The 26,036-nt window shown below is 45.0% G+C and overlaps 1 protein-coding gene across 2 annotated transcripts in view; it reads left to right on the top strand.

Annotated features, from left to right (window-relative positions):
* Window positions 1–25,746, top strand: part of ELP1 (elongator complex protein 1) — a 34,070-nt gene extending 8,324 nt beyond the window's left edge. For both annotated transcript variants that reach the window (XM_026866657.1, XM_026866658.1), the window contains 29 exons: window positions 390–513; window positions 1,185–1,275; window positions 1,716–1,946; window positions 3,023–3,193; window positions 4,117–4,216; window positions 4,881–5,063; window positions 5,852–5,958; window positions 6,398–6,501; window positions 7,285–7,338; window positions 7,440–7,545; window positions 8,208–8,323; window positions 9,052–9,125; window positions 9,741–9,819; window positions 10,065–10,144; window positions 11,035–11,175; window positions 12,255–12,340; window positions 12,916–13,064; window positions 13,911–14,034; window positions 14,491–14,588; window positions 15,807–16,008; window positions 18,244–18,305; window positions 18,790–18,852; window positions 19,947–20,007; window positions 20,819–20,929; window positions 21,619–21,730; window positions 22,845–22,972; window positions 23,365–23,519; window positions 24,547–24,625; window positions 25,603–25,746. In XM_026866657.1, coding sequence (XP_026722458.1) covers window positions 390–513; window positions 1,185–1,275; window positions 1,716–1,946; window positions 3,023–3,193; window positions 4,117–4,216; window positions 4,881–5,063; window positions 5,852–5,958; window positions 6,398–6,501; window positions 7,285–7,338; window positions 7,440–7,545; window positions 8,208–8,323; window positions 9,052–9,125; window positions 9,741–9,819; window positions 10,065–10,144; window positions 11,035–11,175; window positions 12,255–12,340; window positions 12,916–13,064; window positions 13,911–14,034; window positions 14,491–14,588; window positions 15,807–16,008; window positions 18,244–18,305; window positions 18,790–18,852; window positions 19,947–20,007; window positions 20,819–20,929; window positions 21,619–21,730; window positions 22,845–22,972; window positions 23,365–23,519; window positions 24,547–24,625; window positions 25,603–25,670 — 3,259 coding nt within the window. In that variant the 3' untranslated portion in view covers window positions 25,671–25,746. The remainder of the gene's footprint in view (window positions 1–389; window positions 514–1,184; window positions 1,276–1,715; window positions 1,947–3,022; window positions 3,194–4,116; window positions 4,217–4,880; window positions 5,064–5,851; window positions 5,959–6,397; window positions 6,502–7,284; window positions 7,339–7,439; window positions 7,546–8,207; window positions 8,324–9,051; window positions 9,126–9,740; window positions 9,820–10,064; window positions 10,145–11,034; window positions 11,176–12,254; window positions 12,341–12,915; window positions 13,065–13,910; window positions 14,035–14,490; window positions 14,589–15,806; window positions 16,009–18,243; window positions 18,306–18,789; window positions 18,853–19,946; window positions 20,008–20,818; window positions 20,930–21,618; window positions 21,731–22,844; window positions 22,973–23,364; window positions 23,520–24,546; window positions 24,626–25,602) is intronic.
* The last annotated feature ends 290 nt before the right edge of the window (window positions 25,747–26,036 follow it).

Raw genomic sequence — 26,036 nt, 5'->3', positions numbered from 1 at the left:
AATTTCATTTTGCCTGTGGGTGTTTGTTTTTCCCAAAAGTAGAAGAAAGCTTACTTCTGATCCAGCATGAGGAAGAGTAGCCCTTTAAACCATGAAAAGCCTAATGCTTGTATTACATGTGGGAATAAGAGATAGCACAGTCTCAATGTCAAGTGTTTTTTGATTCAACTGTATAAAGAGGTCCTCTTGCCAGTACTGACATTTACTTGCACACCTGAGGATATCATGAGCCCTGGAAAATGTCTGTGCTGGACCTATGACTTTGTCTGATGAAAGCACGTCCTCTGTTGCCCTTTTATTCGTGTCTCTGAAGAAAATGCAAGTTGATTGGTGTTCAAAATGACAGTGATTATGTGAGCAACCACTTTTCATTTGGCTCTTTTTTTAAGGCCCTCTGGAAACCTGATAGCATCCACACAAGAAAAGCCCAACAGATATGATGTGGTTTTCTTGGAGAAGAATGGACTTCTTCATGGAGAGTTCACCCTCCCATTCCAGAAGGGGCAGGTCAAAGTAAGTGCTGTTTCTGGGCTTCTTTGATTAGAGTGTATTGCAGAGGAGTACTAGATTTTTTCTAAATTCTGGGAGAAAGTTTTTAACTTATCACTTAGTGCTGGTCCTAATGGAGAAAGTGACCTGAAAAGACAGCAATGAAGAAGTCTGTGGAGAAGACGCAATGCCTCTGCAGGCCTGTAGTACAGAGAAAAGTACAGGGGGATTGTAGATCTGGAGTGCCTTTGGCCCTTGTATACTTTCTACCAGGCAGATGCTTCAAAAGTGCTGTTCAGGATATGAGCTGATGCAAGAGCTGTGCAATGAAATACGTTATCCCAAACAGGAGAAGCAAGAAGCTACTGCTAGGGTGTTACTTCAACTCCTGCCTTTGGATGCTGAGAGGCAGATGCTTCCTCAGTGCCAAGGAATGCAAAGAGAACACTGCTGTTATGTTTGTGGCTGTACAGCCTCTTCAGCTGTGTGGAACCTCTGTGATAGGTTCTGCTTCAAGATGCTTTGATCCAACTGTTGGGAGCTTTGCAACACACAAGGGCTGTATTAGCATATTAACCCACGCACCTGACATTGTTGAAAATAAGGAGCAACTCATGGTGTTGCAAGCCAGCTGGGAGCATAGCCACCCTGTGCAGAAAAAACAGTATCTGTACGAGCTGTGTTTGTTTCTGCAGGTTAATGAACTGCTTTGGAATGCAGATTCTACCATCCTGGCTATATGGCTGGAAGATCTGAAGGTGGAAAACTCCAACACAAACAGTTATGGTAAGAGACTGGCTCTTACACTTGCCTGCAGATGTGGTTAGCAGCAGGTATTTCTCTGCAAGTTAGGAGACACTGTGGAGGGTTACTTTCAGCTTTGAGACCCCTGTGCATGTCAGGAAGAACTGGAAATTCATCCTGAGCACAAAGCATCTTCCAGGTTGCTGTAACTGGAAGTGGTATTAATGGAATGCTAACGGCATGAGCCTTTTGTAAAACATGGGTGCCTTCACACAAGAGGAGCTCAAAGACTTCTCGTATTGACTCTTTTGCACAGTCTGTTGTATTCCTGTGCTGGGTGTTGTATGACACAGCCCGTGGCCTGAAGGCTAGCACTATTATTTTCATTACACTTAACATACCTCTAGAAGAGCAGTTGTGGTGGGGAGGGCTTGAGATGTGTCTGAAGCAGTAGTCTGTACTAACCATTTGTTTTTCTATAGTTCAGCTGTGGACCACAGGGAACTATCACTGGTACCTGAAGCAAAGTCTACATTTTGGTAGCTTGGAGGAAAATCAATTGGTGTCGCTGCTGTGGGACCGAGAGAACCCATATAGACTGTATGTACTCTGCCAGGGTTGGCATTACCTCTCCTATGACTGGCACTGGACCACAGACCATGGGATGGGTGAGAATAGCCAGCATATGTCAAATGTGGCTGTCATAGATGGAGGTAAGCAGGGGGACTGCTTTCCGGCTCCAGGGTCAGAAGAGGTGGTGTAGCCTTTTGGATGCAGAGTGGATGGGATAATGGTAGTTCTTCTGTTAGCTGCTGTTTCTACAAAGCTGTTATTCAATAAGGCCAAATACCGGGGGCTGCACTTGGGCCACAACAACCCCCAGCAGCGCTACAGGCTTGGGGAGGAGTGGCTGGAGAGCTGCCAGTCAGAGAGGGACCTGGGGGTGTTGACTGACAGCCGGCCTAACAGGAGCCAGCAGTGTGCCCAGGGGGCCAAGAAGGCCAATGGCATCCTGGCTTGTGTCAGCAATAGCGTGGCCAGCAGGGACAGGGAAGGGATCTGACCCCTGTACTCAGCACTGGTGAGGCCGCACCTCGATGACTGGGTTCAGTTTTGGTCCACTCACTCCAAAAAGGACATTGAATGACTCAAGTGTGTCCAGAGAAGGGCAACGAAGCTGGTGCAGGGTCTGGAGCACAGGTCATACGGGGAGCGGCTGAGGGAACTGGGGGTGTTTAGTTTGGAGAAGAGGAGGCTGAGGGGAGACCTCATCACCCTCTACAGCTCCCTGACAGGAGGGTGCAGAGAGCTGGGGATGAGTCTCTTTAACCAAGTAATAAGTGATAGGACAAGAGGTAATGGCCTCAAGTTGCCCCATGGAAAGTTTAGACTGGATATTAGGAAGCATTTTCTTTACAGAACTGGTTGTTAGGCATTGGAATGGGCTGCCCAGGGAGGTGGTGGAATCCCCATCCCTGGAGGTGTTTAAGAGTAGGGTCGACAGCACAGAGGGATCTGGTGTAGTTGGGAACTGTTAATGTTGGGCTGATGGTTGGACTAGATGATCTTCAAGGTCTTTTCCAACCTAGACAGTTCTGTGATTCTGTCATTGAGGGGGACCTGTAACTGATGGAAGCTTCAGAGGTGGTTCAATGGAGTTCACTGCTAAGGGCACAGAAACTGTATTTGCCTGTAACATTGTTCCTGTTTTCAGTAAACAACTAACAAGAGCTTCACTAACATTTGGATTGGCTTACAGCTTGGTGGGTTTTTTTCTTTTCTTCCACAGATAAAGTGCTTGTCACTGCATTCCAGCATGCTGTGGTGCCTCCACCCATGTGTACCTATGAGCTCCAGCTCCAGCAGGCTGTCAATCAGGTTGCATTTCACACAGATCCCAAACATAGTGGAGACATGGCTGTCCTGGATGCTTGTAACAAGATCTCTGTGTACAGATATGGTAAGAGCATGTTGCACTGTCTTGTTAAAGGAAACCCTCTGTCCTTGAGAGCAGTACCCTGGTGGACTAGTAGGATGATGGTCACTTGAGCCTTTAGTATTTAGGAGCAAGATATATCTGGTTCAACTGTGTGTTCAGGGTCAGTTCTCTCATCTCCAGTAGTTTGGGTGGTACAGGAGCATTTTGGTGGTGCATTGACTTTGTGAGAAGGCAGTGTTCAGCACTTAGCTATGTGTTTATGCTGGTAATATCCCTCTGCTTAGCTTCGGCTTGATTGGAGTGCAGCAAATGGTATCTTGTGTAATCTGTTCTGATGGCATGTTGCTAATTGTCACTGAAGTGTCTGGGTCTCAGAAAACTGCTCAGTTTTGTACTGTGACATTATGAAGTAACTGTTTCTTAGGGTGTTAATGAGGATTGGGTGTTGACTGTACATGTACGGATGGTATTTTCTGACTTTTATAATTGTTTCCTGTAGCATGTTGTCCTGGTTCAGCTAGGATAGGGTTAAGTTTGCCCAGCAGAGAGAGAGGGGGAAGGGATCTCCAGTGGCGCGGGAGCACGGGAACATTTTCCTTGGTGGCTTTGGTGGCGGGGAGCACACGGCGGGCTTGTTCCGTAACCATTTGCATTATTTCTCTGTATATCTTTTGTCTTGCATACTGTTATTGCTGTTGTTATCATTGCTACTGTTGTTGTTCAGATTGTTTATCACACTGTTGTATTAAATTTCTTCTTATTTTAACCGGGGTTTGTGCCTCACTGTCAGCCCGACCGGCTGAGGGTGGGGGAGGGGCAACAGCAACGTGGTCTCTGGACCAGCAGGGCTTAAACCATCACATATGTACTTTTTGCTAAGAGTGATGATGGAAGGGACTCTGTTGGCAGGATCTCTAAACTCTGCTTTGTTCTGTGTTTGCTAGGACAGAGTACAATGAATGACCCCAGTGTCAGGTTTGGAGCTGTTGGTGGAAATGGATTTAAACCAACTGTGGAAACACCATACCTGGATAAAGCCTACAGGTAATCTATAACTAGTACAGTTGTAGTGGGGAGAAAAGAGTGGTGCTCGGCTGAATGTTTTAGAGGACACAGCTCTGACTACTTGTCTCAAGAGTTTGAAGTTTGTCAGGTAACATGGTTTCATTGTGCTGACACTGTGGCTGCAACTAGTGCTAACAATTGAGCAACACAGTGGGAAGTTTATCCTGAGAAGTGTCCATGACTGAAGTCTTGATCCAGTGAGAGCAGTGACTGTCAGTGACAGCACTGAGACAGACTTTCCCGTGCCTGGTACTCTTGGCATTGTGGTGCTGCACTTTATGCTCCTGCTCCCAGAGCCAGAGGAACGGCTGTGCAGTGCCCAGGCCCGTAATCATGGCACTCTGAGCAACGGAGCTGCTAGCATGGCAGGGACAATGACAAGGTAAAATAACTATCCTGCTCTACATTTGCTCCTATACACAGTTGGTATGGGAGCAGTACAGCCTAGGGAAAATAAATGGGGTTCTCTGGGTCTCATACTTCATCTTCAGCCTAGCCTGTGACAGGAGTCATACTGGAGCTCTCCTAGCCGTACTGTGCATCTGAAAAGCCAGTGTGCCTGGGAAGACCTCCACCTCTGCAGTGAGGTGTCCTACGGAAATCAGGTTCTATTTGCTTCCCAGTCTCTCTTGTTTTGTGACAGAGTTGATGTGGGCAGTGACAGCAATGAAGTGATGAATCCTCTGGGGCTTCGATTTCTCACCTGGCTACCAAATGACAGCTTCCTGGTGGTTGGTCAGGGTCAGCATGCTGCTCAATCTGTCCTTCACCATCTGACTGCAGTGCCTCATGTGGCTGGAGCTGAAGAAGATCACCTGAATTTGTGGTACTAGAAACCTGGCAGTTGTGGGTGAAGTTTGAGAGTGCTTCTGTACAGTGCCTAGAAGGAACTAAGTCTCAACAGACATGCAGCCTGGAGGCTGTGGGTTGGGGAATTTGACTCTCTTCCTGCAGGAAAACCAAGCAGCTCATGAAGCTGCCTGCTAGTCAACACTTGCCTGTAGTCCTGATGCCTACACCCAGCCTGGCAAGAGGGCATATGCTAGCACGCCTCTGTCAGTACAGGATAGCTGTTTCTTTGTCTGAATTGCAGGTCCCTGGGGGGACTGAATTCCTCCATTTTACTGTTTGCCCACCATTATCAAGGTCCAGAAGGGGACTGGTAGCACTTGTTACTGGTCTGCTCCTCCTCACCTGCTGGACTTTGTGGGATTGACTAAAACCAAATCACAAAAGGAAGTCACCTGGGGTACAGAAATCTTCCCAAAGTGATCCTGAGGGTTGCTTTCTGCAGCACTCAACACAGCAAAGAGAGGCCGATTTGCATATAAACAAAAGAAGTGTGGGCTTTGCAGAGTGCTCTAAGCATGCAATGAGTAGCAAAGTTAGGCAAATGCCTGTTAGCTGGAGTTACTGGTGCTCTGTGGTGCCAATGTCAGCTGACAAAGGTGTGAAAAGACTGCAGAAGATCCTTACATGAAAAAGGTGTTTGTCCGTGCTGTAGATGTGCATTCTTCCATCTGACCACAAAAAATGCAGGGTCTAGCTGTTAAATGTATCTGCTGTGATTGGTGTTCTGTGTTTTGATGTTCTGTCTTCTGTATCTTGATCCAGGTTGTCTGTGCCTGTAGATGGAGAAGTGATCAGCCTGTGCTGCAGCCCAGTGACCAGAACTGTAGCTGTGCAGCTGGCTGATGGACAGATCTTGAAATACCTCTGGGGTAAGCTAGGCCCTAATAAAGTACCTGGACTGAGATGTAGTTATTACAGATTTCTCAAAAGGTTTAAAGAGATGGTTTGACTTCAGGCAGATGGGTCACTTGCTAGTAGTTGGTCCTGCCTTTCATGCCTCCTCTGCTCCCAGAAATGGGCCAAAATTAGTGATTTGGAAAGCAGGTGTCTAGTGATTTCCAAAGAGCTGACTGACTGACTCCCACATCCTTGGCACTTCTCTCTTTCCTACAGTGGAATAAAGGTGCTGCTGAGCCCTTAGAAGTTAGCACCTTTTGTCTGCTGTGTCCTGGACTTTTGTGTCAGCATTCCTCCCCTCTGTCAAATGGTGTAGCTTATTCCTAGCTCTAGTTTTCTTGAGATGCATGTGGTTATAATGTCTGAATCTTTGATCAGATGGAATACAGTTTGATCTTCTTTGCTCTTCAGAGGCTTCTGCTCCAGTCCTTGAGCCCTGGCAGACTAGCAGTGGCTCTGCTGTTCAGTTCCCCTACCCTTGCGTGCAGACTTCTATCACAAGGATCAGTGGTGAAGTAAGTAAGACTGTGAGCAGATTAAATTCAGTACCCAGTTGTTTTGTGTCAAATGTGCACTGTGATCCTTTGCCCAGGGCCCAATGATACTTCTTACCAGCATTCTTCATAAGGCCCTATGCAGAGCTGAGAACGTCTTCTAGAGTGTTTCTGATGATTTACAGTTAACACCCCATCTCCTTATTCTATAAACACAATTAATAATGTCATTGAAGAGCAATAAATTTCTGATTTAACATCTCCAACAGTCACTGCCCTGCTCTTGTTGAAAACAGCTTTTTGCTCTGTTTTGTCTGAACTTATCCTAATAGCAAATATGGCTGCACTGAGTTACTGCAGATCTCCTACTACTGGTATTTTCTATTAGATGGGTTCTTGGTAGTTAAACAGTTTAAGGAATGAGTAGCTATTTTGCTGTAGTTTCAGGGTTTCTTTCCTTCAGCATACATCCAGGTGAGTTCTGTATGGAGTTGCTTTGCTCTGCTCTGTACTGTTGCTTTTCCTCTGGTATTTTTGACGAAATGCTGCTGAACAAAAAACTAAGTTATATGTCATGGTTTCTGTTACAGAGTAGACCAAGCTGGGTTTCCAGCCAGAATTGTTTAAAGGCACTTAAGTAAGCCCTCCTGGTATAGAGGTTGTATGACTCCAGCTTCTCTGAGTAATTCACATGAGGTACTCAGTACCTAATTGTAAGGTACTTAATGCAGTGCTAGTCAGTATTGTGAGAGACTGGAAGTTGTGACACAGATAGCTTACACTTGTCATCCCTTTTATTTCCAGGAGATGATCTTGGGCCTCACAGATCGATACCGGTTTTTTGTTAATGATATTGAGGTACCAAAGATTTTGCCCCTCATTATATCCCCTTTTCCTCTGCCAAAGGCAGCTTTCCTGTGCCACTCTATACAGCAATAAACTTCATCATTTTTCTACAGGTCGCTTCCAACATCACCTCATTTGCAACATACAATGAGTTTTTGTTGGTGACAACTAACTCTCACACCTGTCAGTGCTTCTGCTTGAAGAACATATCAGTGAAAGGTAAATGCCAGCTCTGGCTGCCTGCTGCTGGCAGCTCATGGCTGTTGTCTTAGAACCACAAGATGTCCCCATTTTTCACAACCAAACCTGCTGTATTTGGGTCACTCAAAGCAATTGCTTAAAAGACTGAGGAAGAGAGTTTTCAGAAACCTGTCAGAGAGCAAGGAGCACAGAGAACTGACTTTGTATATCACATGCTCCTCCCAGGGAGCACGATTTGGCCTGAAGTTGTCCCTTCTTCATTGTTTTCAATGGCTTAGCCCTGCATTCTCTCCTTCCCTCCATGTCCAAAAAAAAGAAAGGGCTATTTGAGGGTGTGTGGGAGAGAAGGGATCCCAGTAGAAAGAGTTTCTGGTGGCCTCTGGATATGAGAGGTATGAGGATGCTGGGGAAGGCAGGATGACAACTTATTGGTCCTTTACATCTTTCAGTGCTCCTCATCTGATCTGCTGAGCTTTGGGATCCTGTTGTGTAGAGGACCTCTCTGCTTTATGTACAGCAGTTATTAGCACTAGGATATCCTCTTCCTATCTGAAACCATTGAAGATCGGTGGTGTATTGTTGACTTGATCCAGTATGGCCTTGCAGGGCCACTCAGGACAGCCTGCCTGGGGCACTGTCCTGTGGTGTGCCATGTATGCTGATAAATATGCTGTCTTCAGCCCTTCAGGCTGGCCTGAGCAGTGCTGCTGCACCCAACAGTGAGACCCTGCGCAAGGTGGAGCGAGGTTCACGTATCATCACCGTTGTGCCCCAGGACACAAAGGTTGTGCTACAGGTCAGTGCTCTGTCAGTGTCTGCCGAAGTCTACTATCAGGGGGTTGTGTAGGGTTGCAATCTCAGTGGGCAGCTGGCCAACCTGCAAACAGTGTGTGCAGTGCTATAAAGCTCCTGCCCTGTACTGCTGCAGCACAGCACCTCACATCTCCAGCTGCCTGGCTGGATGCAGAGGCATTTTGAGCATGCCTGTGGGAATTGGGTTCCACACAGGAAGCTGGGTATGTACAGAACTGAGAAGAGCTAGTCAAATTCCTGATGCCTAAGGTTAGCTTAGTGCTACATATTATGGCCTCTCATAGTGAATCTCAGACTCACCTGTTAGAACTTGCTGTATTTGCTAGCCACCCTCCATTAGCCATGTCACTAAATTTGAAGTGCTGAGCTCAACTCTTCAGAACCGGCAGAGGTTCACAGAATGGAGAAAGATGTCATTTGAAATGCATCTCTGGAGGTGGGTACCCCAACATCCTTCTCAGAGCAGGGCTAACCTGAAAGCTTGATCAGGCTCCTCTGGGTCTTGCCTGGTTGAGTGGAGTCCAGCCTCCCGAGGAAGGAATGTTTTGGAGCAGAGAGAATTTTCAGACATTTTTCCACAGTTCTTGAAATGCAACAGGCCCATGCACCTGCAAGGAGCAGACAGGCCTAGAAAACTAGCCAGTCCTTGCTTTGCCTTCAGTGTAGGTGGAGTAACTACAAAAAAATAATTGTGTGGATCTTGTGTTATAGATGCCAAGAGGAAATCTGGAGACTGTTCACCACCGAGCTCTGGTTCTTGCCCAGATTCGGAAGTGGCTAGACAGGTAAATGACACTGGTGTTTTCTGGTCTTCCCCTCCCCCAGTCCAACCTCTTGAGCCTGGCTGGCCTGATTTTGTTGTGCTGGAGAAGGGAGGGAGGCTAAACCCAGAGGAACTGACTTCATTAGTGGGAATGAAACTTTTTGGAGCTATCAGCTAGAAGTCCAGCTTTCAGCAGTCCCAGGTGTCTCTCACTGAAGGTGTGCTGAGACTGTGTGGGTGGGAGAAATCTTCTGCTCCATTCTCCAGACATCTCAATCACTTCATGATGAAGCTTGCTGATTTTCATGTTTTATTGTTTAATTGATTTACATTGAAGTTTTCTGAAACAGAAGCTTGTCCATTAGATTAAAATGTAGTTCTCTGTTTTAAGAGAGGAAAAAAGTAATGTAAGGCCTGTATTGCTTCCTCAACTTGATGTGCTGGTTTGCACCACTGCAGAGGCTGGCAATGAACAGGATTGACCTTGCACATTTTTTCTGGAAGGCAATCCACATGGCATATTGCTTAGGCTATTTGTTTCCCAGGGGGTCTGTGCTTACCTCTAGTTAGTTGCCTTTATTTGCAGATATTGTACCTATCCACTATGTAAACTATCCCACTTGACTCATTCCTCCAGGCTTATGTTCAGGGAAGCATTTCAATGTATGAGGAAGCTGCGAATCAACCTCAATCTTCTCTATGACCACAATCCTAAGGCAAGTATTCCCAGTTCTGTTATGGTTTCCATGTCCATCTGGCCTGAAATCCATTGACGTTGAACAGTGGGCTCAAAAGCATAGGTAGTGCTGTCAGTAGAGGTGGCTGCTCTGCACTGCTGCATTCTCATGCAGGCAGGTCAGATTTAGCATTTCCTTCATTTTGTGCATTTGGAGAAGGTCTTTGAATTTGTTCTTAATGTACTTGTTCAGAATAACAGTAGTAATACTCTTGTTCATTTCAGCTATTTCTGGAAAATGCAGAAACCTTTATCAGGCAAATAGATTCTGTGAGCTCTATCAACTTGTTTTTCACAGAGCTGAAGTGAGTATAATTCTGCAAATGGAAGCATGCATTTAATCAGTGGCAATATGTTATTTTGTCAAAATATTTGCAGCTCTTCAGGATGGGTGCAAAGAATCAGTCAGAAATCTGGCACGTTGGGTCATAAAGACTTGAGTAAGCTCAGTAGTTTCAGGGATAGTTCAAGTGTGTCTTGCTGGGAATTCCAGATTGCAGGCACCCATTAGGTTTTTCGAGCAAATGATTAGTACGTTGTCTGAGTACTTTGACTTGTCTTCTGGTTTGCTGTACAGGGGTAAATGTGAACAGAGAAAGTTTTGTTTCCTCATAAACAGTGCTGTCTTGCTCCTCTTTTTCTGAAGCCTGAGGCCAAGATACTTACTTAGATTCCCAAATCAGGTCTCCTGATTTCTCTCTCAAGGGTTGAGTGACAAGAGGCTTTAGGGCTCTGGTAGCTTCAGGACTTCTCAAGCTTGCTGATGTTTAGCAGCTGAAGCTATCACTTAGCTGTTCTGTTTTTATTTTCAGTTTTGACCTGACCTTAATCCTTTGTCTAGAAATAAAAGCAAATGGCTTAATTTTCAGCAAGTGCTCTATGCTCAGCATCTTCGTAGTGGATTTAATAGAAGACAGCTGTATTTTGAAAATTTTCTGCTTTTTTGTGTAACTAAAACAGTTGTTCTGACCAGCTTTTTTCAGTGCCTCTCTTGACTGAGAATCAGTTGAGATGGATGAGAGATGTTGGAGAGCTCTCTAGCAGTGTGACAGGTTGTGTGTCATTACTGAATGACGTATAAGCTATTTGTTGAGTAGTCCTTTTCTACATGTATTTGTGTTTCTTAATGTTACTGTCTTTGTGATGGGCTTTGCAGTGTACCATGCTGGTATTCATGGTATGTGTTTTTATTTAGAGAAGAAGATTTCACAAAGAGTATGTACCCGTCTCCGAATGGTAGCAGTAATGCTCATCCACTTCAACAGACGGATCAGAAAAAAGTCAACGTTATATGTGATGTGATGAGAGTTGCCATGGAACACATTGACCCTCAAAAGTGAGCATTATTATAGGTGAAGGAGCCACTAGAGAGATTTCTGTTAAGTCATTTGCAGAAGGTGAAGCTGTCCTTAACATCAGTTATTTTGCTTCAAATCCTTTGAGGTGAGCCTGTGCTCCCCAAAACTTATATAGCGATACCTTCCATCTGCTGAGGATGCTGGCCTGAACAGCAACATTTAATAATTTAATAATTCCACTTTTTATTGCAAGAGTTATAGATGCAGGGTGCTTATAAGGGTTTAAGAAATACACTCAGTTTAGGAACAATCTGTGTGCACAGGGGACAGGAAGTCATGAGCAAGATTGTCATCTCGGGGAGATGCTGACTTTTTGGAGCAGCTGCCCTTTCGAAAAGATCTCAGCTGTTCCTTTAGACTGAATTACTTTGTAAATCTTCAGCTGCATATTTCTGAATGATTAACTTTTTGATAACCATCATCCTTAGATGAATCAACACCACACAAGGATAAAGAGTGGGAAAATAGGATAATAACAGTAATTAGTGAAGCAGTGTTAAACCATTGGAAGCTTATATGTGAAACACTGGGTAGAGGAGCAACAGGTGGTAGGTTGCTGCTGAACTCTGAAAATGGAGACACTTTTCACAGCAAATGGTTTCAGAAAACAAAGCATCCCTTTAGCTGGGAAAGCCATTTTGAAATAGTACATATGAAATGTATGAAAGTGGAAATAACCTACAAAGCTTTCCCTCTACAAAAAAGAGCATTTTCATGCCAAATTTGATTTGGAAAACTGTGTGCAGTGCTCTGAGTTTTCAGAGAGAGGTGTTCTCTCTCCATTGCACTGACTGTCATGGGAAGGTAGTTCATTCTACTCAAAACACACCTCCAGTCTTGTGATATGCTTGGGAACACATGCTGAGTAGAAAAACATTTCTGGTATATTCTGTTCTCTTCCCATTTTTCCTGCTTTCCTTTAGAAAGACTGAAATTCCTGAGTAGTTCGGTACTTTTTACTAAAATATAAACTAGAACTTGCACTATCTGTGCTAAAATAGGAACAGGCAGTGTTTCTGCCTTCTCACTTTTTCATTTCCTGCTTTGTTTTCTTCAGGTACTGCCTATCAATACTGACAGCACATGTAAAGAAGAGTCCTCCAGAACTGGAAATTGCTCTCCAAAAGGTTCATGATCTTCAAGGTGTTGTATACAAAACTCAAAGCTTTGAAAACAGGTGGTTTGCAGGAACTTTCATTGGTAGCATGGTTCACTCTGAGAATTACTTTTAAGGTGACTTGTTTGTGGAGTCAGCCAGAAAACAGAAATGTACTTGAAACTGGCTGTGTGATAATGGAACAGCAGCTAAGATACGCTGCTGTACGTGCCCTCAGCTCATCTTTTTTTCTAGGTATGTCAGCAGATAGCCCAGAGTTGGAACTGTTTGCTTTCTCCAGTCAGAACTCTTGATTCTCCCAACATGGAATAGGAGGCTCCCATTCTGGGTCCTGGTATCTCAAACTGGCAAACTTTGCCTTTATTCCATGCTGATACTTCTGACTTGTCAGTGTTGCACACTTCGTGAGTTACTGTGCTTGGGCTGGTCCTTGAAGTTGCCCAGGAAAGGCAAAGTAACCCCTTCTGCAATATAGACCAAGACATTAGTTTGATGGTTCCTATCTGGTGTCAAGGATGTGCTTGCTAATGCATCCCTCCCTCAGAGGGCAGTTCCACTGCTGATGGTGTACCTGATTGCATGCTTCTTTATCTTGTTACAGAAACCATTACTCCAGATGTCAAAGCTGTGAGTGCAGAAGAAGCACTGAAGTATCTGCTTTTCCTTGTGGATGTCAATGAATTGTATGATTATTCCTTGGGAACATATGACTTTGATTTAGTCATCATGGTGGCAGAAAAGTCTCAAAAGGTCTTGCATTATAGTTCCAGCCAAGGAACTACTTTTCTGCCTTTCCAAAGGTTCTTTGTAGTCTGCAGATCAGCCCACATATTTTGTTAGTCATAGCTCTCTACTCAGACAGGATTCCAGTTGCTCGGAAGTCCTGTGTGTGTTTGGGAGAATGCTGGAAAGGTGGCATGTCTCTGCATTTCTTTAGTACTTCCTGAGCACAGCTTTGGAAACTTGCTTGCACTCAAGGTGAAATAGGGCTCTTCTAGAGCAGCATGGCAACATAGCTCTGGGGAAGAGAGGGACTGTGGTCTGAAGTGTTGTGACTTCATGCCTTACATTCCCAGTTCTGTACTCTTTTGATTCTTGCTTATTTGGTGGTGGCCATGATAATAATGTGTATCATCCAGCAGGTTTAATTTGAAATCACTGAATAGAAATACCCATCAGGATCTTCAGAATTCCCTAATTTTGCAACAGTCTACTGTCCATCAATTAAAATACTCTATTCATGTTAACAAATTTTATGACCTTTAGTGTGGGGGAAATTGATCAGTGTTACAGTTGCAAATTTATACATGATACTAGCTAATAGCAAACAATGTTTGATGTGATACATAGCCTTAAATTTTGAATGTTATCATCCTTTAGATACTGCTGAAGCCCATGTGTGAGCCTGGTAATTTAAGTTAGTTATTCCTGTCAAGAGTACATATACATAAGATGTCTTATATTTTAAAAAAAAAAAAAAGCCTTTTTAGTGTATTATTGTGCAACTTCAAATATGGGATTGTCTCTTGGCAAAGATAGGAGTAAGTAAGGATCTTACCAGATTAGCTCAACTGAAGTTTTTATTATTCTTTGCAGGACCCAAAAGAATACTTGCCCTTCTTAAATACCCTCCAGAAAATGGAAACCAATTATCAGCGATATACAATAGACAGACACTTGAAGAGATACACAAAAGCCCTTGGGCACCTCAGCAAATGTGGTAGGTGTCCTGCACATGTGTCTCTAAGGAGAAATTCTGCAGTTAAGCATTTCCATTTTGGAGACCCTCTAGGGGGAAACGGCTGAAGAAAGAGAAGGATTGCACAAGGTTATTTTCCCTCCTGGTAGTGCATAGTTAACTGCTACATGGTTTCTGTAGTGTAGCTTGGCACAGGGAGAATGGGGAGAGAATGCTTACTGTTGTGATTGTGAAGCTTAAGTCTTGTTTTGTTCCTGTTGTAGTTGACCCGTTCCCAGTTAATACTGCTGGCCAAAGTGAAGCAAACCTCAAGAAAGGGAACACCTTTGATTTTACAGCAGTAGAGTAGGTGTTTTTGGGGTCTTCCGCCCAAGCATCTCTAGTTGCTTCTTAATGCAATGAACTCAAACTGTCTGGGAGCCATGAAAGCTATGTGCTTTGTCTTTTGTTGCTATGAAAAATACATTATTTCTGTAGGTCCTGAACACTTCTCTGAATTTCTGAACTTGGTGAAGGATCAGAATCAGTATTGTGAAGCCCTGAAGTTGTACCCCTCTAGCACTCAGGAATACAAGGTGTGTAAGCATGTGACACTGCAGCATACAGGCTTTTCATTTTCTCATGTGCGTGTTTGCACCTTCTTGGCATCTTGAGTGAGGGCAGGAATGAGACAGCAGCTGCTTGCATTCAAGTTCTGCAGGTCATTGCTATTTCTGTGTTGTCTGAGACCCTCATCTGGGATAATAGCTGGAATAACTCTCAGCACTGACCCTGCATGGTCTGGTCATTGAAGGAGTGGCTGTTACTTCTTTGATTCCATGACCAGGAGAGCACCTGGGAGTCCAGTTTCCACTGCACTATCTTGTGGCGTGCTAGAGAACTCTCATTACCACAAAGACTTCTTCCTGTCTTGACCTTTGTGATACCAGCTTTCTGTCTGGCACTTGCAGGTTGTATGGGGAGGGGACACTTTGTCATCCTTAAACTATTCTGAAGATGCTAGAGAGTTTGGGGCACTTGTGGATGTGCTGTTTCCTAGCATGTAGTGTCCCTTGTTTGTTTCAGTACTACTGAGAACTCTAGCTTTCCCAAAGCTAAGGTAAAATGTAAGTGAATGCATTTAATATAATTTAATTTATACATTGTAAATACACAACGCACAAGCCTTTGTAAAAGAAGTAGATTAAGAAGTAAGAGGGGAAATAGAGAAACTCAGTCTGTTTGCAACACAAGTGAAAGCAGAAGGGGCTCTTTCCTCATGAGAGAGGTCTGTTCCTGGCTCTGGCTCACTGTGAATCTTTCTTTATTCCTTCTGTATTCTTCCTCTCCCCTCCCACTTCTTGATGGAGATTTTGAGCTTTCAATAGCATAGTGAAGCTCAGAATATTGGTTCACAGCAGCTTGTGCCTGTAGAATTGTAGGGCTTGCATCCTGCCTTGTGCCAGTATTTGACTCCTGGAGTAAGTTGGTAGAGGGAGACATTCTAACAAAAACTGCTCATGTGAGGGAAGAAGGGGCTGAATTTCCTTCAGTATGTACCCAGTCTTTGGCTTGGAAAGTTGGGTACCTCCCCATGTGTCTGTTGCTTTAGCTCTGTGAAATGTCTCCCAAGTGCTAATCAGCAGCCATTAGCTTGATAAAAAGTTAGAAATGGGGTAGGAACATTGTGCCTGGACGTTCTATGGGGGAGGGGGAAATAGGCTTGTGTTGATGGGCACTTAATTTTTACTAATGGAGGGCTGCTACTGACTCTAGCGCTGATTTCTTATTTCTCTTTTGTGCCTTTCTTGCAGGATATCAGTGATGCATATGGGGAGTACTTGATTCAGAAGCAGCTATATGAACAGGCTGCATTGATATTTGCTCGTGCTGGCATCTTTGCAAAAGCACTTGATGCTTTTCAGAACAGTGGCAGCTGGCAGCAAGCCTTGTGTATGGCATCACAGCTTGGTTACACAAAGGATAAGCTGTCCAGCCTGGCATGGAGTATGGCAGGTAGGCCTTGAGGAGATGGAATTGTGCAGAGGAAAACCAGCTGCTGTTATTTTTGGTCCATACTGATTGTTCCTGAAACTTAGTGAAAACCTCTTTAGCAGTGTTTTTCTTAAAGGGAGAACAAAGATGCCACGTTTCACAAGGGTTTGAGTAATTGCCCATAACCTTTTTTCTCAAAGGAACCGAAAGATGTTGGAGCTGAGCTGGTGGGCAACCAAGAGTTGCCAAGCTAGGTATGGCCTTGGCTGCCACATGCTGATGACTGCACTTTTTCCTTGCAGCTGGTTGCTGAACTGCTATTCCAAATTGCCCCCTTGGTTAACCTCAGGGGGTGGAGATTCTCTGAAGTGTCTGATATGACTAAGGCCTCTAGACATTATTGACATGTACTGTGCCTAGTCACAGACCCTAAAGGCTATTTGGTGATTCAGAGCAGTGTCTTCATGTGGACCTGACATATATTTCAGCAAAAGAAATGGAACACCATCCTGACTTCTGCCTTATTCAGAGGCAGAGTTTATGAAGGGCCCACTTAAGGAGTGGGAATATGGCTCCTGGGAGTGTAGTCTTCCAGAGTTGGATATCAGTATTTTCTTTTTCTGTCACTTAATGTGATTTGGATACTTTATGTCTTGCCTTTAATACATTTTCTGGTCCCCCTCTTAAATCACAACTGTAATTTAGCAAAATGCGCAGACACAAGCTGTCTGGGTTGAGATGGCTGTGCTTGGGTAATTTAATTTTTTTTTTCTGGTGTTGTGTATCACTTGCTCTCTTACATTGCATCTAGTATACTAACCACTGACAAAGCTGGTTGTGACTTTTAGGAGACTAGAAGCCCTGAATCTCACAAGCTTGATGATTGCTGTCCATATCACAGAGAGCAGGTGGCAAAGTGCTCCTTGCAATAGTAAGGCTGTGATACACTGAAGCTGTCAAGAGATACTTCTTTTTAACATCCTGGCCTCCTTTATGTAAAACACTCTTCACTATTTCTTTCTCAGACTAGGGGTGTCGTGGTTTGAGCCCAGAGGGCAGCTAGCACCACGCAGCCACTTGTTCACCCCTTCCCCCTCAGGGCTGGAAAGGAGAAAATAAAGCAAAAGGCTTGGGAGTCAAGATCAGGATAGGGAGGGATGACTAACCTGGTACAGGCAAAAGACAGACTTACTAGGGGAAGAAAACATTGATTTAATTCAAACACTAACAACACCACTTAACAGACAGACTAGGACATTGAGAAGTATAACCACATCTTAAAAACACCTTCCCCCCACCCCTCTCGTCTCAGGCTTAGCTTTGCTCCCAATTTTTTTACCTCCCTGATAGTGGCACAGGGTGGGGAGGGGTAGAGAATGGGGTGTGCGGTCAGTCTGTTGCTCCTTCCTCCTCAGGGGTAGGACTCCTTGCACTCCTCCCCTGGTCCAGCATGGAGTCCCTCTCACAAGAGACAGCCCTGCATGAGCTTTCTCCAATGTGAGTCCTTCCCACAAGCTGCAGTTCTTCCCAAGCTGCTCCAGTCTGGGTCTCTCATGTGCACTGCAGTCCTCCCAGTGACAGAGTGCTCCAGTGTGGACTTCTCTGAGTCATGGCCTTCTCTGGGCACAGCCACCTGCTCCAGCATGGGGTCCTCCATGGGCTGCAGGTGGGATCTGCTCCACTGGTGACCTCCATGGGTGCAGGGCACAGCCTGACCTCTCACCACAGGCTGCAGGGGAGTCTGCTCTGGTGCATCTCACCCCCACCCCTTTCTTCCACTGACTGCATAAGTGTCCTCCTCACAACATCTCCTCACAACTCCCACTCCTCCTCCCAGGCTCGCCTTCTTAAATATGTTCTAACAGAGGTGCAGCCACCATCGCTAATTGGCTCGGCCTTGGCCAGAGGCAGGTCTGACTTGGAGCCAGGGAAGATTCAAGAAGCTTCTCATGGAGGCTACCACTCTAGTCCTCTTCTCCACTACCAAAACCCCTGCCACACACACAGACCCAACACAGGGGAAAACATTCTCCAGCTGGCCTTGGGGGATGTGCACCAGCTATTTCACAAGCAACTGGCTGGTAATGTTGCAAGGTAATAAATTCTTGGCATCAGGCAGCCTTTCTTTTTACCAGGCAGATTAAGCAACCATGTGAGCAGGTAGTGCCTCAGTGAATGGAATTTTCCTCTACTTTGTAATTTTGTGGCACAAAATCCATCTGTTTCTGAAAAGCTGAACTCCACCTTTTCTTGTAGGAAAACTAGTTGAACAGAGAAAACATGCAGAGGCAGCCATACTTCTGGAGCAGTACACTCAGGTAATGTAATCATCCTCCTGTCTGTGCCCCAGTAATAGCCTCTGTCAGAGAGAGAAGCCATCTGTGTTTTCTTTGTTCTCCTGGGCCACATATGATTCCATGCATGCTGACAGCAAAACAGTCTGTGCCATGGGCTCTCCTGGGGAGAACAGAGCAGGTCCGGGTGATGCAGTGAGCAGGGTAGGGATGAATTCTGTGTCCCTGAGTTTTTCCACTTACAAAGCTGCCTCTGCTTTGGTATTAAAAGCTTTTGTCTCATGAGGGCTGGAGTAAAGAAGGCAGAATTCCACAGGGGTTTCCGCTCAGCATGGGAGAAGTAACATAGTATGGTTTGGGGTTATTTTTTATGTAAGCACGTCTGGCACAGTAGTGTTTTCCTGTCCAGACTGTGATACTGTTGCATAGGAATGCACCTCTGAATAGGTACTACCTGATTGTGTATTGCTAGTATTGGTAGCAGTACATGGTTACTCTTTCCTTCTAGGACTATGAAGAGGCTGTTCTCCTGCTCTTAGAAGGGACTCTCTGGGAAGAGGCTTTAAGACTGGTAAGACATTTCAGAACACAAGAACTAGAGAAGAAATACTTCTGTTAGAGTGCAAGACAGAGGGATGGGATCTGCATTAATGTTGTAGTTTAAGCCCAGAGAGTGACTGAGCATCTCGCAGCTGCTCCCCTTCCCCCTCAGGAACGGGGAGGAGAAAATAAAGCAAAAGGATTACGAATCGAGATAAGGACAAGGAGGGGCAGTTCACCCATTATGGTCACAGGCAAAAGACAGGCTTGTTAGGGGAAGAAAAAAGAACATCACTTTAATTCAAACACTAACAATACCACCACTTAATAGACAGAGTGAGGCAGTGAGAAGTGTTACTGCATCTTAGAAACACCTTTCCCTCACCTGGGCTGTTCCTGATTTCTCTTATCTTCCTCCCCTCCCTGAGCAGCATGTGAGGCAAGGAATGGGTGTTATGATCAGTCTGCCACTCCTTCCTCCTCAGGGAGGACTCCCGACATTCTTCCCCTGCTCCAGTGTGGGATTCCTCTCACAGGAGACAGCCCTCCATGAACTTTCTCTGACATGAATCCTTCCCACTGGTTGCAGCCAGTGTTGCTCTGGCATAGGTCACCCCTGAGTGTTTCAGCCCTCCCAGTGCTGAACTGCAACAGTGGGGCCTTCCCACAGAGTCCCAGCCTCCCTTGGGTGCAGCTGCCTGCTCCAGTGTGGGGTTCTCCACAGGCTGCAGGGTGACCTTTGCTCCACTGTGAACCTCCATGGGTGGCAGGAGGGTGGCCCTGCTGTCTCACCACAGGATACAGAGGGGCCCTCTGTTCTGGTGCACCTCCACCACTTCTCCTTCCTTCCACTGACCTTGGTGTTCACATAGGTATCCTTCTCATAACACCTCACAAATCCCACTCCTCCCAGGTTCTGTTATCTCAGAAGCACAGCCACCATTGCCATTGCTAATTGGCTCTGCCTTGGCCAGGCGCAGGTCTCACTTGGGAGTCAGGGGAACTTTGAGAAGCTTTTCAGAGGGAGCTACCGCTGTAGCCCTCCCCTGCTACAAAAAATCGTGCCACACAAACCCAGTGGAGTAAGATACATAAATAATGCCTTGTTTCCTTTCCCTGATCCAGATTCACAAGTATGGTAGACTGGATATCTTGGAGACCAACTTCAAACCTGCTATTCTGGAAGGTGAATCTGTGCAAGAATCTGAGACTTCTGTGTGCTATAGAGGCTGAAGAAGGCCTTTACTGGGTCTGTGGGATGTCACAGCACTCCAGTACTCAAAGCTGTATGGAAGGATGCTTTGTTTCTGCCTAACTGTTGCTGCCCAGTTAGATGCATTTGGCAATACTCAATGCAGCCTGAAGCCCTGCAGTGTCATAGGCTCTTTTTAGCTTAGTCAGGCTTCTTTTGAGCTTTTCCAAGCCTCACAGTCACAAGTTGCAAAGGGGTCTGTGTCTGCATGTCCACAAAAAAGCCCCAGAACAGTCCTTATTCCAGAGCATGTGTAGCAATAGCACTATGGACTAAGAAAATGGCTAGCTGTCTATAAGCTTTATAAGTAGTTTTTGGAAAATATTATTTGATAGCTATATTCTCCCTTCTGTGCAGGAAGCTTGGTTGGTTACTCTTAGTTGTTTTTCTTTTTCCTGCTGTGGGCAGTAGGCTTTATGTGTTGAGGGATTTTTTTCTTTAGTTCAAACCTAATTAATGTAAAGAGATTTGGCCACAGAGTTTTCTGCTCTTCCTGTATCAGAAACAGACTTGTTCAGGAAGATGCTTGTCTGGCAGGCTAATTCACTCCACATCCAGGTGCATGTTGTTTTGTGGGCTCCTGTATTATAAGATCTGAATTTCCTTACACTTGAGTACTTTTATGTGCTTTGCACCTGACTTCCAAGCTTGTTGAAGGACTGTGCTCCTTCAAACTTCTTGTGTAAAAAATGCTTTCCTTGTTCTCTTACACAAATGTTCATGTGCTGCTTTTCTTATTGAGCAGCTCAGAAGAATCAGCTGATCTTCCTAGATTCTCAGAAAACCGCATTTATTCACCATAAAAGCCGCCTGCAAGTGGTCCAAGAGCTGAAGAAGGCTTGTGAGAGCCTGCAGGGTTAGTATTGAAATACATATGACTTTCTCCTGCATTAGTAGCTGTGATCATCTTTTTCTTTGTGGTTTCCATTTGTCCTGGAGGAGCTGTACTCTATTCTAGCTACAGTGTTACCTACAATAGTAGAACAGCACTCTTCTCACCCCCTTCTGACACCATACTTGGACTTCGGTTGTTTGACCTTGCTCATTCTGTAAAGACAGCTTTATTTTCAGTGTTATCTGTGTCACAGCTTTCATGGGATCAAAAGTCACCTGAAAGCTCTTTAAAATGACACAGCATTGTCTCCATAGTGCCAGCTTTTCTGGGTCAGACAGTGCTTAACATGTCCTTTATGCCAAGTACCTTCTAAGCTTATTCACCTGCAAGCTAACATGGGCTCATGTAAGTTTTCTGAAAGCAGAATGCTTTGTCCGGGTCTAGATTTGCTGCACTAATATTGTCATCTCTCTGACTGTACTGTTTAATATCACAATCTTCACCAGGGCAGAGGAGCATTGATCTCACAATGGCTGTTTCTTTTGTGCTGGCTGAGTGGGCTTGAGAGCCATAAGGCTCCAAAATGCCAGCAGATAGAATGAATCTGTCCAGGCTGCTTCTCCAGCAAGCTATGTAGATTACACAGAGAGAAAGCTTGGAATAACTGTGACCTTTTTCCATACTGTGACAGTTGTTAACATGTTTTGCAGATTATGAAATGCCAAATTGCCCAGAATTGGATCTTTTCTCTGAAACCAGTAGTGTTGTGACAGCCAGCGACATGAACAGCAAGTATTCACACAGCAATTCAAGAATATCAGCGTAAGTATCTGCCTCCAAATTTGGTAGTGGCTGCACTGGCATCAGCATTTGGGAGGGCAGCTTGCTCATGCTTGGCATGCTCCTCCTCGCAGCTGTGAATGCCTTGAAGCTGCTTTAATTACAGGCATTTCCTGGTTATTTTAACTCATTGGGAGGGAGAGAGGAGAAAATGCCAGAAGCTACTTAGTGTAACAGGAACTGAGTGCCCAGCAGAGGAGCTGTGAACACAGACTCTGGGCAGGAACTGGCTCTGTGGGTGTTGGGCACGTGTCCAGAATAGCTGGCTGTAGAAAAAAATGGGCAGAGCTCCTCAAACATTAACAGCTTGTGTGCATGGCTTGTGCTCTCTGTCCTAGGTTTTGCACTTTATGTGTGGGGGTTGCTACTAAATCTCATACCGATGTCTTCCCACAGTGGGTGTCTGTTGCTTTTGAGTGCTCTTAAGAATATGAGCTGCAGTGTAGGGTGGGCTGGTGTAGTCTGTGGGATCACTTCTGTATTCCCTATCTGAAATGTGGGAAAATACAATTGTGGGAAAACTGTGGACAATTTTTAGGGCAATTTCTGTGGCCTAGATGAAAAAAGGAAGAGTATGCATCCTTAGTATTCAGCATACCTGTGTCAGAGCATGCTGATCTTTTGAGGACATTCTGCAACTAGTATTGGCCTATGACTCGAAGTTGTTTTCCTGTGATAATGGGCAGACACTGAGGTGTATTAGTGCACATCTTATGGAAACAGCAGAAATGAAAATGTGCACAGGCAAGCACAGACCCTGGCACCACATTGTTTTAAGTGGAACTCGGCTTTGCCTGATTGTGACTACTGCCAAACAATTTACCCTAATTTGTGCTTAGAGCAATACTTTAACCTTGCTGGAGCACAGAGCAGTCCTTCTTCTAGTAGAGAAACAGCCCAACTACTAAAGGGTATTGGTTGAGTAGCACTGAAAACATTGACACAAAGATAGATAAGCTTACATACAGTCCCCTCTCACTGGAAGGAGTAAGGACTTTTGTAACAAGTTTCATGCACACTGTTGATGCTCCTTCAGACTTACCTTGTTACAGCGAATCCTGTTGTGCATGCTATAATTAAGCATCCTCCTTTTCAGGCGATCCTCAAAGAACCGGCGCAAGGCTGAGCGGAAGAGATACAGCTTGAAGGAGGGGAGTGCTTTTGAAGATATGGCCCTTCTGGAAGTCCTGGGAGAAAATGTTCGTGCTGTTGAGACTGTGAAGGGTAGGACACCTGATGATCTTAATCCGCTTCACAGCTTGTGAGGACAGCTGAGGCAGTGTGCCCCCTCTTGTTCTTAATGGGTATGCTGGGGAGAAAGCTGCGTGGTCCATAAGATCTGTGTTGGACCTTGATTTAGTTCATCTGCCTCTGTGCTGGGAAGAACATGGGTGAGCTCTCAACATTTGAAGTTTGGGAGCAGAGATGTGAGGCCATGTCAGTGCTGTGACAGATTTGTCTGACATTTGTACTCAAGCACTGTAGGGGCTTGGTAAGAACAGAATGAGTTCTGATTTGCTATTCCCCTTCTGTGCCCTGATAACCAGAGAAATACAGCTGTTTATTTAGCATGCCTGTGTTAATTGCTATTGCTTGTGTTCTGTTCCCTCTTGCAGGAGACATACACATCCTTCTGAAGCAGCTTGTGCTGTTTGGTTATGATGAGCAAGCTGGAGCACTGCAGCAAGTCCTGGAAGAGGTTTTGGAGTTGATGGAGACCTCAATCCCAGAAATCTGGACTCCAGACCTGCAGCAGAGCTCTGTCAACCCGGTCTGTGGTCATCCACAATACCCATCACATCTGCTGTGCAATACCAAGCATTTATCAGTGTTTTGTCTTCTCCAGCAAATAGTCTGGAATTATTCCCTGGCTTTCCAGATACACTTTTTTTTTCTGTCAAGGTCAAATAGGTACTCTATGCAGTACCTGCCAAGTCAGTGCATTCTAGATGTGTACAAGTATAGCCTCCTGTGTGCCTTGCACTGAATGCCACATTGGACATGATGAGATCTCACAAGGCTGGTGTTACCTTGTCCTAATGGTGACTTCTTTCTGTAAGCTCTATTGTAGACCAAAACACTGTTTTCTAGGCCTGATGGTTGAATTGTTAACATAGGTTTTATGTACTGGAGTAGTGGTTGTCTGACCTGGTGTTGTGAAGTGAAAAGGTAACAGACTGGTCAATTTAGTCTGAACCAGAATATCATAAGGAGTATATTGCAAAAAGAAGGGTTATGTCAGGCTTCTAAACTTCAGCTTAATGTGGAGTAAGGAAATCACGAGGACTGCTCTGAGTTCTTGTCCAAAGTAGAAGTCTTTATTTCTAATAAGTAGATTCTGACCATTCATGGTGAGCACAAGGCACTCCCCAGTATCTTCTCACTAGCTACTGATTAGCAAGAGTCTAAGAACCAATTAGAACTGGTTTATGTGACGGAGAGCTGAGACTCTCAAATGAACTTTAAATATTCCTTGCCCTGTAATGAAAGTAGGCCTGTCAAGTCATGACACAGTGCTGTGAGGAAGTAGGTGCTGGGATAAGGGGTTTGTGTCCTGAGAAGCTGTCCAAAACCACTTCTCTCTCTCTCTGCCTCTGAGATATTACTAGGCTTTGATCACATATTCCTAGTCACTTTGTACTATGAGGTCTCCTGCAGGCAGCTGCTTCTGCTTTTGAAGACTAACAGCAGAGTTTTCTTTGTAGGTATCCCAGCTCTTAGCCTTGCTTTGTGCAGGTTAGAACATGGGTATTGCTTCTTCGTGCAGGTTAGAACATGGGTATTGCTTCTTCATACAGGTCCTGGGACCCAATTCAACTGCAAACAGCATTATGGCTGCTTATCAGCAGAAGAGGATGACGACTCCTGTCATGCAAGGTTAGTTGAGGCTTTGAGTTAGGTGTGGGTATGAAGTGTCAGTAAGATCAGTAGGCTTTGAGGCTCTCCAAGCATTGCTACATGCCAACAGTTGTAACATTTATTTAGTTTAGGAGGCTTTTTTGCTTTTCGTTATGCTGTACCCTCCCACCTGGCAGCAACTGAGCAACCTTCTTAATAAGGCTTTACTTGCTCTGAAATCCTGTGTCTGAATTGTGCTCCTGTCTTCCTGTGTGTGTAGTGTGTCTGTTGTGAGGGAATTGGAAGTCTTGAGTTCTTAGGGAATGTGTTAGGTAATTCTAACTTACTTAGTTAGGTAATTGTAACTTACCTGCTGAATTTTTCTACCTGGCTTTGGCAGCTAGGTCAGGCTCTTAACCTGGACAGGCTACAGTCTGTCATGGTGCTTTGCCATCTTAAAGTCCTTGCAGCTCACACAAACTTAGGGCTGAGAGACCTAGCAAGAGCTGGTCTCATCTCCTGTCTGTCTTCCCTCTTCCCCACTAGTCGTACAGTCTTTTCCCCTACTAGTCCTGGAATTGCCTGGAGAAATCCTCTAATAAACCTCTAGATGTGACCTGTCTGTTGCCATTTGCCAGAGCTGGCTCCCGAGAAAAAACACTGTGCCTCTTACTTCACAGTTACCAGAGCCAACTGACTGTTTTGTATGTCCCAGTTACTGGTGAATGAATGGAGTTCTGCTTTCTGCTGTTGATTGTTGCCTCCTTGTTCTGAACAGTAACACAGAATGAAGAGGGAACTGGATTTGCCTCTGAGATTTATTTCTGTAAGCAGGTTCTGCTGGAGGGACTCTTCCATGCATAGTGGTGATCAGTCACTAAAGGGAAATGCTATGTGTTAGAGACTTCTCAGTGTCCTTTGACTTAAAGAAAAGTAAACTTAAGTAGTTGACAGCTCTTAAAGAAACCATATTGCTGCTACCCTCTGTTCTGACACTTGTCCTGTTTGCCTTTCAGATCCAGAATTACTTATTCCACCAAAACTCAATAAAAATCTACAGTGGAAACTGCACCTGCTCCAGTAACAAAGCCAAGAATCCCAGTGGACTCTGAATTGTAACTTTCCATATAATTTCATTACATCTTTACAGAAATCATTGTCCTGGCGTTTCTGATACACTGTTCTTAGGGCTGTACAAGTGAAGGGTCCCCCCACCTCATGCAGTTGTGACTATGACCTGTATGGCATCACACTAACGGGAACAGCCACTCATGTCCCAGGGCAGAGGTGGTTTGTGAGGTTGGGGAGTAACAGGGTGTGCAGCTCTGAACACTGCTGGCTGAATCCAGCATCTCCCACGACTGTTCCCTCCCTTCTGGATGAAGCAACCCCAGCAGTGTTGGACAGGCTTCTTTCTCTGCTTTCACTCCCTCCTGTGGATGGTACCTGC

This window comes from Athene cunicularia, assembly GCF_003259725.1.
Source record: "Athene cunicularia isolate RWA chromosome Z unlocalized genomic scaffold, athCun1 chrZ_part3, whole genome shotgun sequence".
Classification (NCBI taxonomy): domain Eukaryota; kingdom Metazoa; phylum Chordata; class Aves; order Strigiformes; family Strigidae; genus Athene; species Athene cunicularia.
The sequence above is the reverse complement of the archived record's forward strand: the minus strand, read 5'-3'. Positions and strand labels throughout refer to the sequence as shown.